The sequence below is a fragment of the Parasteatoda tepidariorum genome, chromosome 3 (assembly GCF_982258835.1).
Source record: "Parasteatoda tepidariorum strain Cologne lab strain chromosome 3, Ptep-v5.0, whole genome shotgun sequence".
Classification (NCBI taxonomy): Eukaryota; Metazoa; Arthropoda; class Arachnida; order Araneae; family Theridiidae; genus Parasteatoda; species Parasteatoda tepidariorum.
Genome location: NC_141757.1, coordinates 36,209,813 through 36,222,563, shown reverse-complemented (window position 1 = coordinate 36,222,563; position 12,751 = coordinate 36,209,813). Strand labels below are relative to the sequence as shown.

General features: G+C 31.1%; 1 protein-coding gene across 2 annotated transcripts in view; it reads left to right on the top strand.

Annotated features, from left to right (window-relative positions):
• MED14 (mediator complex subunit 14) overlaps positions 1-12,751 on the top strand; it is a 55,830-nt gene that overhangs the window by 27,253 nt on the left and 15,826 nt on the right. The window contains exons 20-29 of one of the 2 annotated variants that reach the window (XM_087159062.1): positions 1,122-1,198; positions 2,312-2,423; positions 3,713-3,911; positions 4,031-4,122; positions 4,733-4,885; positions 5,042-5,119; positions 5,204-5,280; positions 8,030-8,147; positions 9,441-9,725; positions 11,377-11,632. In XM_087159062.1, the coding sequence (XP_087015188.1) occupies positions 1,122-1,198; positions 2,312-2,423; positions 3,713-3,911; positions 4,031-4,122; positions 4,733-4,885; positions 5,042-5,119; positions 5,204-5,280; positions 8,030-8,147; positions 9,441-9,725; positions 11,377-11,632 (1,447 nt within the window). Of the gene's footprint in view, positions 1-1,121; positions 1,199-2,311; positions 2,424-3,712; positions 3,912-4,030; positions 4,123-4,732; positions 4,886-5,041; positions 5,120-5,203; positions 5,281-8,029; positions 8,148-9,440; positions 9,726-11,373; positions 11,633-12,751 lie in introns of both variants that reach the window. The other variant, XM_043051276.3, reaches the window with a different exon arrangement.

The window sequence follows — 12,751 nt, the reverse complement described above, 5'->3', positions numbered from 1 at the left end:
CACATAATTATTCGTTAGAGAAATCCAGAAGTATTTAAAATCTTCTATTTGAGGACATCATCATTGATCAAACCAATCCATGAATGATCCTAATCGAAAACATACAGGGCTTTACGAAAACTACTCACCATGACAAAGCTTTATTTTCTACATCAAACTCTACAGAAAACTACAAAAACATTGCTCATCATCTCAATATCTCCCATAAAATTATAAATAAATTAAAAAAATCTCTTAATTGAAATGAAAATACATACAAAAAAAAACCTATTTAAACTCACATAAAACAATATTAAACTCACAATATTTGAACTCAAAATCACTTCACAAAACCAAAACACCTACCAAAACAATCAGTCTTCTGAAAAACTAACTTCGCACAAAATTCAATCTTAAAATTTAATAATTAAATTTCCTCAGAAAATGTTACATAGAAAAACAAGGCACCAAAATAGCATTTATTACATCAATCATCTTTCATCGGAACAATTAGTCAAATCACTCTGTGCACAACATCAAATATTCACCTCCAACACGTTCTTCTCATTTTTCCAATATGCACAGTTACAAAACTGTCATGAACATCATCAAAATGGCAAATCTCCACTTCCAACACAATCTCACATACGTCATTCTATTTGTACAATTCCCTCAAAATTCCATTTACATCTCCGTGATGACTACGCTCTAACTAACACCAGATTATTATCATCTATATCACCGAACTTAGCAATTAATAAAAAAATCCTGAAAAACAGAAGCAGTCATATCCCAAATCTATACCCATGACTTCTGTATTAATATAAAAAATTTTCTTGCACACTTGCATATTGTCTCAGGCCACTTGAATATATCATTTTGTTTTTATCTTGTTATTGAAATATTCCCTTTTCTCCTTTTTTTTTTATTAATCGCAAATTTGTCTGAAAAATAAGCAATCCAATCAAGAGTACTAAATTTGATGAAAGTCATTGCCTTTTTATTGTAAATTAATTAATTTTTCCTTATTTTAACTTTTCATAGATATAATTGGTTCATGAATAATTTCTTAAAATATTTTTTTTTCGCTTTTAATATAATGAATTATTTTCTTGAACTCAACCTTTTTTCTTCTTTTACAGCTAAACAAAAAAGATGTATGTCACAATGGCATTCAAATTGAAGGGCATGGATCAAACTACCATGTAAAGATTGTGCAGTGAGTAATATTTAAGCATTAACTCTAATAATGTTGTTAATAATCTTTCTAATACCTCATTCCAACCTAATCTTTAGAAATCTTTTTCTTTTAATTTCTATATCTTATAACATTTGAGGTTCTCAACCAACCAGCGTGCAAGAATGCAAAGAATGTCAAAAAGTGCAAGAATGCAAAATTCCGCAAGACCAAATGTGAAACTGCAACTTAACATCTTGATGAATCGAAATATTGTGATGGTGATCGATGCAAAAATCTTAACATCGCCCAGTGCTGATGCACATGTTTGAATGATTGTAGGAAAAACAACCGAGATTCATACATTAAAATGTAAATGTGACTCCCATGTAGAAAGCTTTTTCTTTACAGCTATCTGCGAATGTATGGTTTTGTCTGTTACAATTCATTATACAATACATGACATTTTTAATGTCTCTTTGACTAATTTTAAATATTCAAGTCAAAAAATTTTTTGCAGTCTTTTAATTTATTTGCTATTTGTGTACCCTGCTAAACACATTATCTCCACTGTTGTATTGTTTCTGTCAGAAAAGCCAACAGATTGTACCCTCATCTTAGTTTGGATTCAAAAATTTTTTTCTCCAGTCAAACATAGCATTTCAGTAAATTTTGTACCATATTTAGTCATAAAATAAAGAAATTTCCCAAAAAATTTCAAAAGTCACAAATCAATTCACATTTTTTTTAAATGAATACCTGCATTATGTATATATATTCAGAAACTGTTAAAACAATTATTAATCTAGATACCTTCATTAAAGTTTATCTGATCCTAATTCAGAGTAAAAAATTCGCTGCTGTTTTAGTGCAATATACTTTTTTCTATGCATTTTACAAATGTTTTTCAATGAATATTTTTAGTAATTTTGTCATCAATTTAACTCACTTTGCATTAATTTGCTGAACCATCCATCATCAAACTAATCTTTTTTCTTTTAATTAAAACATTTAGCAAAGAAAGCATTTCAATCTAAAAACTGTGCCCTAACTTTCTAGGGATCCTTAGACTGTTGAAAAGTTTAAAAAAAAAAAAAAACTTCTTGTAAGGAATTGCAAGGAATAAATAGTAATATCATTGCTCATGTTGTCTAGGATGCCAGTGCCAGATGTCAATGAGATGGATACTTTCACTGCTCTCAATTCTGCACTTCTCAGCTGCACTATACGACTGAACGGAAAAGGTGCCCGCACATGGTTTGTTGAAGTGAGTGGGTTTTTCTTAAAAGAAACAATGATTGCCTCTTAGAAATTATTGTGTATTCTGTACACTCAATTACTAAAGATTAAAAAAAAAAATTTTTAACCAGTAATTTAACAAAATTCGTTACTTATAATATGGATGAATTGATCAATACATGACTAATAGTAGGGTGACTTAAGTTTTTTTAATAAAACTAGAGACCAATATCCCTGATAGTCTTTAATGGTTGAATTATTACTTAATTTTATAATTTTTCAGCAATTTAAAAAAAAAATAATTTACGTTTGAACAATAAATCTAATCAACAATTTATGCAAGTTCAAATATGTTTGAAATATGGCACTGTTGTTGAATGTGATAAAACAGCACTTCAACCCAATATTGTATCAGCATCAACTTTTCAAATCACAAGTGTCTTTCTATAATATTCCATGAAGTAACTCATTGAAGAACTTTTTCTTGCCCTAAATTTGCAACTATCTTTCCTTGCGGTAATTTTTATTTTGAATTCAAAAATTTTCCAAATGTATTTTCTTTCAATTTTTGGGTGTCAGATAATCTGGAGTTCTACTCTATTAGTGAATCTTAGCAAAACACTGTTATGCTATTAAAATGTTGAAGAAAAATGCATAGCTTTAGCTTTGAACTATAGAAACTTGCAAAATTTATTTATTTTTTTTTGGAAAAGGAAAAATTATTACTTTGTAAAATTTGCAGTTAAAAATCTTAAGTTTATTTTATTATTGTTAGCATATTATATAAGAATTGTCTCCAGCATTCGTTATTGACACATCATTTAGTTATGAAACTTAGTATGCTTCTTGCAATTATGATTACAATATCCGATTTGTATTATAATACATACATTTTAATTCTGATATTTTAAAAGCTCTTTATATAATTATAAAATACAGTTTTACTGCACTCCTTAATGTAAAACATTTAAATAATTTCTTTAGAAATTAATAAATTTTTTTCCAATTTTTGGTTTTTTTATCTTTAGATGTTTTAAAATGATTTATTAAATGACTTGGTCATAATTTAAACTAGATTGCAATTATGAACTGTTTGAAATTTCAATACAATATTTGTTATTTCTTATTTAAAAAGAGTTTCTTCCACTTGGGTTGGAAGAAACCTATTTCTTCTGGAGCAGTTTTTTCTAGGATTTTTTTTTTTCACTGTGGAAAAAACTTACCATCTCAGGTGTTTATATCTATTTAGAATTGTTATTTTATTACTGGTTGGATTGCTTTGATTCTATATTCAGTAAGTTTTTTTTTGTTTCACAGTTTGTGTTTTGTAACTGTCCTGTTCCCAGTACGTGTTCTAAAGAGCAGGGTCCGTGTAGGGCTCTGCACTATAATTATGATTTTGGAGCTGGAACTTCAAAGCAAGTGACCGAGATGGTGGATGAAATGCTCCGAGATTGGAACATCATGGGTCATCTCTACAAGGTAGTCTTGGAATTTGCAAGTGCCCTGAAACACGGTATGCTTGCTTATTTTGGAATAGCCCCGCCCCATTTATTTGGAATGTAAAAGTTTTATTTTTTATGAATTTAAATTAATATAAGTTTTTAAAAAATGATAAGTTTGTATTTTCTTCAGATCAGCATAATATGTTTCCTTCATTGATGGAGGTGAAGACATTTTCTTACAGAAGAATTGTGCTTGGCTATGGTCCCAACAAAACTAATATGGTAATTTCTAATATGTTATTCAGTATTTTAGTGTTATGCATTGATTTATTTAACTTTTAAGTGTAATTTCGCTGATTTTTTAAAGCCAGAATAATTGTTTCATGAGCTATGTGTTTGACTTTTTAAATTAATAATTTTAATTTGTGCATGAAAAACTACTGTATATTCTGACGTATAAGATGACCCGTAGTATAAGTTGACCCCAATTATTGATTACAAGCTAGCAAATTTCTGGTTGTCCAATGTATAAGTCAATTGCATAAAAAAAAACCTAAGATGAAACTTTTTAATATTAAAAAAAGTCTAATTGATGACCCGTAGTATAAGTCGACCCTCATTGTTGATTACAAGCTAGCAAATATCTGGGTTGTCCAGTGTATAAGTCAATTGCGTAAAAAAAACCAAAGATGAAAATTTTTAATTTTAAAAAAAGTCTATTAAATTGTTAAGTCTTTATTGTTAATTGTTAAGTATTAAGTCTATAAAATTGTCTTAAGTAAAAAATATAAAAAATTAAAGCAAGACAATGTTTTTAATTAAACTTATTTTTCATGACTTAAAACGGTTTCCTGATACTAACAATGTATCTATACATATACTTCCTATTTAGGTTAATATATATTGGAACCCGTCTGACAAACGTTACCATTTGGGATTTGGAGTTGTTGGCCAGACTGTTTCTGCAAGTAATCCACACACCCTCGTAGCTTCACAACTGCAGCACGAATTCAACCAACATCTCTCTATCATGACATTAATGCAGGTATAATAGCAAAATCATATTATAGCTATCTGTGCTTGTTATATAATAAGCTGCTTCAGTATTAGTATTCAAACTTCAGTATTAGTATTCAAACTTCAGTAGTATTCTGAAAACAAATTTTTTTATTTCAAAATGTTTAATTTTATTGTATTTTAGGGTCTTCATGAGACATATGCTCCTTTGTTATCCATCAATAGATTGCCCACCATATCTGAATTAGGAGTGATTCACAGTGTAGGTTTCTTTCTTTCTCTTATTTTAAAGCGTTTAATCAGTGTGAATATTGTATCTATAAATAAATGTCCTTTTTATGTTTAGAGGCCTGCCGTACCTGTGCAGACATTTGTCACGAGTCCTCAAACTTCAACACATTTTAGAGTTGTCTATAGAAACCTGTATCCTTCAAAAATAGTTCTTAGCTTACACTTTCTTTGTAAATTGAGTCTGGCTGAGTTATTTTTCATTTATATATTTTATGTTAAAATTATTGTCTTTTTATTCATGTTATTTTACAGAATCATGAAACGTGGAATGTTTTCAAAAATTTTCCGATGTAGTGCCCCCTTTAATTCTTGTATCTCTGAAGATGAAAAGCCAGTTTAGCATGGTGATACCCGCTTAATTTTGATAGTGGATTATTGATTATCCCACTTTTGGAAATAAAATTGAGTGGAATCAAATGAATTTACTTAAAGTCATTTAAGAAGATGTTAATGTATTATCCTTTACCTCTTAATGTTAAGTACTGAAATTAAAAGATTTTATTGAAGAATTTTTCCACTAACCAACTCTTGATAATCAACTTGCGTCTGCCTCAGTATATTAGTTACTGAACGAATAATGTTTCCCTTCGCTGGAATTGGTTGAAGGAAAAAAACTTCTGTATTGAAAGCAGCATATTTACAGAAGAACTGAATAATTGTGATGCATTGAGATAAAAATAAGCACACATGAACAAATTGGATTCAGAAATCTTCTTTGCTAAAAGTTTTTTGTCACATTTCAGCCTAGGAAGTTTTACTGTGCAATATGTATGGAAAGTTGCCTACTAAGGGGATAATGACAATTTTCTGTCAGATCTCATCATCCTGTTGGAGATAAGAGCTATAAGTAAATTAGTTGAACTTTGTAGGAGTGTGCTTTCCCCGATGTCAATGGATTACTCGGAAAAGTAAACATGGTTGGAAGAATCATATTAAACTTTTAAATGCATTTTTAAATAAACATAAATTTCATGATAAAAATATAAATTTCATCATAACTATAAATTTGAAGCAGGTTTGAGATGTTTATAGTTCATGGATTAAAATTTGATGTAGGTTTAATATCTTAAACAAAAAATTTTTTTTTTTTTAAGAATTCGTTCAATAGATCTGTAAGGAAAAAATAGAAATACTGCTATCAGAATGCGTTTGAAAAATTGGCAAACCTGGAAAATTTATCTGTATATTTTTGATACAAGAATGACTCAGAGGTGCCTCTTTTAAACGACATTCATATGGAGTTTTATCAGATAGACGAAAGGCAAGGAAAATTATTTTCTCAGTCTTGCTTCAATTACTACACTTAAAAAGTTATGATAACAAGCAAAATCAGCAATAGAAATAGTTTTTTTATTAAAACTCAAACAATTCCAACAAATAAGAATAAAAATGTTATGGTTTTATTTTTTGTATAAGTGATTTTAAATTTCTGACCTAACATGTTTGCAATGTTAAATTGACTTGTAATGTAAATGGTTGCAATGGAGGCTTTTTTTTTTAAACTGATAATTTTTTCTATTTAATTGTACTCCTGAAAAAGTAATTTATTTTTACAAGCTGTTTACCTTTTTTATTAAAGTGATACTTTTGCTTTACTATTCTCCTGTCAGATATAAAGTTTTATTTAGCAAGTTTATTATAACTCATTAACGTGGGTTTACAACACTTTACCGTTATATTTCGGTTCTTCATCATTTTTCTGAGTAAGTCAAATGTCTACGCTCTTTTAAGTTCAGCATCTTCCAGAGTCCACTTCCACTTTGGCTTTTCTGCTCCGGTCACAAAGAAAGATCATATTCCAGCTGAACTTAGGCAGCTAGCTTTGGAAATATTAAGCGAGATTCCCAGTGACGCCGAAAAAATTTTACACAGATGGTAGTGGACTGGGAGACATAGCTGGTAGCGGCGTCTTCATCGAAAAATCTGGACAAAATTACTCCATCTGTCTCCGTAATCCTGATTTCACTTCAGTCTTTAGAAGTGAATTAATCGCAATTGAACAGGGCATCGATGCTATAATCAACAAGAGTGACTTTGGAGATCTTTGGATCCTGTCGGACAGTCGCAGCTCCCTTCAACACCTACACAATTGGACTATAGTTGGAGACAAAACAAGCATCTCTATCCTTCTTAAACTTCAACTTATTTCAAAGTACCACGACATTCAACTTCAGTGGATACCATTCCACATTGACATCTTTGGCAATGAGCAAGCGGATCGCTTGGCCAAGGAGGGCTGTAGTCATTCAACATCTTCGTCCTCAGCCCTTACCTACTCAGAGAATCAGTCCAAAATCAAAAGCCATCTATCAAAAAAGTGGAGGATCCCCCCTCTCATAACTGGTATGCGGCTAAGGAACCGGGCTCTTCACTTGTTCATATTGGTGATAGAGCGTCTCAAACAGCAATTGCCAGATTGGCAAGTGGACACACGAATAGTCTCTCGTACTTCGAAGGAATAAAGACTTATGCAGTCTGCTTCAAATGTGAAGCCCAGCAGGCCTCTGCCGAACATATTCTTGACTACTTGGGCCTTTCCAAGGAGGACTTGTACGCTACTCCACTTCTTGTCATTGACTTTTTGAGAGTCAACAACCTATTGGATCTTGTCTGACTCCTTCAGACAATTGGAGGATAAGGGACAAGAACAACAAGTTCAGCATTCTAAAAATAAATATGTAGTAATAAAGTGGGGTAAAATTTAGGGAAAATTCTTGAAAATTTTTAAAAGATTTAAACTATATGTTTGAAGTTATCTAACACAGATGCAATAATTTAAAATACACTATAAGTTTTTGTTTAATCTATTAAAAAAAAACAATTATAAGGATACGAAATAATTAAAAGGATACGAAATTGTCTTCCTTAATGTTCTAATTAGCTTTTGTTTGGACATTGAATGCCGGCCAGAAGGTCTTGTTGCTATTCGTGATGGTGCTTATAGTGTATTTGACAAGCAAAGAGCCGTAGAAGAACTGTCAGCTATCAATAGTATCAAAGTAAGTCTATATACTGTGTGTGTTTTGTTAAACATTTTTTGTGTGTTATGATCAGGCTATTTCTGTCTCTGTTACCAACTTCATTTCTTTAATTAAAATATATTCTTCCCATTTTAATGATGTTCTTTTTTACTAAATTTTTTTTAAAATCGGAAAGTACCTTTTTTCTAACAATTATCTTTACTTTTAAGAATATCATTGAAATTAAATGTTGAGATATAAGCATTGATATGAAAAATACATTAGTTAAACGTTTAAGGTTAATGAATTCAAATACCTTGGAACAATGATCAATGACCGAAATAGCATGAAAACAGAAGTAGACAACAGAATTAAAATGGCAAACAAGTGTTTCTTTGGACTAAGAGAGCAATTAAGATCAAGCCTAATCAGTCGAAAAACTAAAATAAAAATTTATAAGACTTATTCTATCTGTATTGCTCTATGCAAGTGAAACATGGACACTAAACGCACACTCAGCGTACTCTTTGTGTTTTTGAAAGGAAAATCCTTAGAAATATTTTTGGCCCAGTACGGGAAAGAGGCTGTTGGCGAATCAGATACAACTTTGAATTAAATAGACTCTATGGACAGCCACAGATAGTGCAGGTCATCCGAAGCAATAGATTAAGATGGCTTGGCTATATCTGGAGAGGTCCAGAAAATAATGCAGTCCGAATCGCCACCTTTAAAAATCCTTCGGGATCTCGGGCTAGAGGATGACCTCCAACTAGATGGATGTATGACACTGCTAAAGATCTAAAAGTATTAAAGATAAACAACTGGAAAAAAGTCGCCAGGGACGTTGGAGGCTACATGTGGTTGAGGCAGCCAAGGTCAGTAAGGGGCTGTGGGGCTGAAGAAGAAGATTAGTAAAACTTAAAAATATAGCATATAAATTTTTAAGCCATTAATACGGCAGTTAAGTACTAAGTTTAGCTAAGCTACACATGGTTTATTTATTTGTTTTGTGGATAAATATTAGTATTCGTAGGGACAAATATTTTTTCTTTCTAATTTTGGTGTTGTTTAAAATGTAATTAATTAAAACTATTTTCTTTGTTCATGAATGAAATAGATTTAATTAACCATATATAACCGTATTTAAAACTGTACAATCATATTTGTTAAACTCAGATATCTTGATTTGTAACCAGTCACTTTAAAGGTTGTACTATATTTTTTTCTAAAAAAATTCCTATAATTTATTATTATTTTTTGCCTTTACTGCTTGCATTGCTATTGTCATCCTTTTCATTCTTGCCCTCTTAACCTAAATATTACTCATTTCAGGCCTTCCTCAGCAAATTTGTGGATGAGACTGCCACACAAGCCAGGCGCAGATCCCAGACTGAAGACGAGAATCCCCTCTCACCAGTACCCACTCTGGACTCCATGGACTCTGGATTCCTGTCAGTATCCGGTCAAGTAAAACCGGGTTCCCCTGCCCAGTGCCGCAGTCAGGAAAGTGTGTCTTCCACTACAGGTTCAGGACTCAGATTCCATTTGCCCATGACTCCACCATCTGGATCCAATCCTCACACTCCTGCCTCGCCCCACACCTCTGTTTTGTCTCAGGTATTACATCCATTAAGAGCATCATCAGATTGTTATTTTAAAAGTCGAAATATAATTTTCTAAATTATAACCAAATTATTGAACTTTTAAAATGGAGGCAAAAATAATTTTCTCTGTGTTCTTCAATATGTTTATGTAACAATTTCAAGCCATTGAACAAAAGCAGATCTTATATAAATTGAAATAGAAGATATATATATATATATTGCATTGTTGCTATAACCTGCTACTTTATTCAAATTTAACTATTTTTTATGTATTAGATTTTTCCTGGCTGCACTGCTGTATCAAAACCAAATTGTATAGTTCCTTTTTCAAGAGTCCTAGCATGTCACTTTCTGCCTTGGATGTTAGTTTTAGGACGGCCTCTTTTTGAAAAAATAGGGAGTACTTGTCAAAAAAAAAGAAAAAAATGGTAATGGTTTTAGCCAATGAGAAGGCAGAAGAGAGCCTTGGTGAGACTTTTGGATGCTGGGCAGGCAAAGAGAGAAATGATTGTGGAGAAGTAGGCCTACAATGATATATAAAATTTAAATATTTATTCCCTTCCATATGACTTAATTTTCTTTAATTGTTAGCATTGCAGCTCTAAATTTTTCTCTTTTAAAATTTTTGGGATCTATCTTAATTAACTAAATTAATATTTGTATTTCTTCGTTTAACTTGATATATGTTACTCTAGCTACATGGGCAAATTTATACAACAATAGTTGTAATAGTAGACAAATTTCTTAACTTTAAAATTGTGCTATAAATTACTAATTTATTTTATGTGTTTCAATACATGTGGTGATAATCTGGATGATGTATTATGGAATAGAATGATTAACTAATTAACAATTGCGTTGTGAATGAACAAAAGTAGAGTAGCAATGTAAAATTGATTACAATTAGGTTTTAGAATAATTATCAGCTGTAGCCTAGTCTTAATCACCACCATCATATGAAGGTACATAAGAAATAAAAGCATAAAGTTAGTGGAAAAATAGAAATCATAGGAAATTGCTAATTTACTTGACATAATTTTAAAGTTAAGAATTTTTTTTACTATTAATACTATTGGTGTATAAACAGGACCATGTGACTAAAGTAACATTATATATCTAGTTAAACAAAGAAATATAAATATTAATTTAGAGTATTCTCAAAAATTTCCATATATTAAAATTTAGAGCTGCAATGTTAAAAATTAAAGAAAGGAATTAAGCATTTGAAAGCCCTTTTCTGCCTTCTCATTGGCTAAAACAATTTCCAAGAAATTTTGTTGACAATTACTGCCTTTATTTTCAAAAAGAGGCCATCTCAAAACTAACATCCAAGGCAGAAAGAGGTAGGCTAATACTCGTGAAAAATGCACTGTGCAATTTGGTTTTGACGTAGCAGTGCAGCCAGGGAAAAACCAAATATAAAAATAGTAGTAAAATGTGAATAAAATAACAAACAGTGGAAAGTGGGTAGTAGCAGCACTATAAATTAGAATGAAACTATTTTCTTTAAATTTGCATTTTATGATTTTAAATTAGATAAAGCAAATTGTCTACAACTTAAAGTCATACTTAGAAGCAGTTTTGTTTTTGGTGGCATATATTCATTTATTAGAATTTTACATTTTGCATTTAACTGCACACTTTTTTTTTTTATTTTTTAGCAGGGCTATGGAGCGTCACCTAATCCTTCATTCTCATTGGCCTCGCCTCCTTCTCTGGGATCTCAATCTCAGGCACAACATGTTAGCCCATCCCCTTCCATTCTTCATGTTCAAGCTCAATCACCTGGAAACTTGTTTTCGGCCAACTCTCCCGCAAATCCTCTTCATGTCCCCTCTCCTTCTTTCCTTCCCACTCCATCCCCATCCTCTCAAGTGCCCATGCAATCCCCTGCAACTGCAAACTTCATGAACCAACAAGGTTTGTGTACATTTCATTCTTTAAACAGTAGTGTTAATATATATGTGTATGGGTAATCCCAAAAACAATGTGATTCTAATTGAGAAAAAATGTGTACAGTGTGCAAAATAAGAAACAGACCGCCTTCAATAACTTTTGATCTAATGGTTGGATTTTCACGTTCTAAGACTCTTAATGATTCGAGGGAGTGACCTCAAATATACTAATTAATTAGTGCAGATGATATTTTAAGTTATGAAATCAGACACACAAACGTACTTTCTCTGAATAAACATTTCAACTCACTTTAAAATTTCTCGAGGTATAGCGAAATACGCAAAGAGTAAAATTAACATTAAGGGGTCTAAATTTTGGTCTGCTCTCCTGACCAAACTATAAGGACCATATTTCCAAGATTGAGGCCACCCCTTATATTTAGGGGCTCAAAAAAGAGGTTATTACTGTAAATGCTGGGTAACTTATGTTTGAGATTTCTAATTGCATGGTACCATAGTGGTAGCATAAGGGGGGTGGGGCACAGTATTTGTTTTTAAGAAACTGTTTATTAAGTTTTAAGCATGAATTTGTACAAAAATAGACATACATAGAAAAAATAAATCTGCATAAATACATAAAACTTAAAATAAAAAACAGTTTTCTAAAAATAATGAAATGTGAAATGTGCCTCTCCCTTCACGCTACGCCTATGCATGCCACCTTAAAATTAAAATTCTCTATTCAAACAAAATACTTTGTCCCATTTACTACAAAAATATAACAATATGAAAGCTGAATATTGAAATGAAACTTATAAGTAATTGGAATATTTATGTCATGAAGGAAAATTTTGACTCTTTGGCTGCTACAATTTTATTTACTCTCAAATAAAACCCATCAGTGAATTTTGGCCTGTTTGATTTTATTGATGCACTAAAGCATATCAGCATCATCATTGTTTATTCTTTTGAATAAGATTCAGAATTGCTACCTATAGAGGTAAATTTTTGTTTATAAAAAAGATAATTTATTTGACTCAAATTTCTGATTAATAATAAAGTATAGCATTTTTGGTGGTTGTGAGCTCAGATTCCTAATGCTGTATAAATTTCTGTACTGAAGATTAATTAAGGGCAGATGATC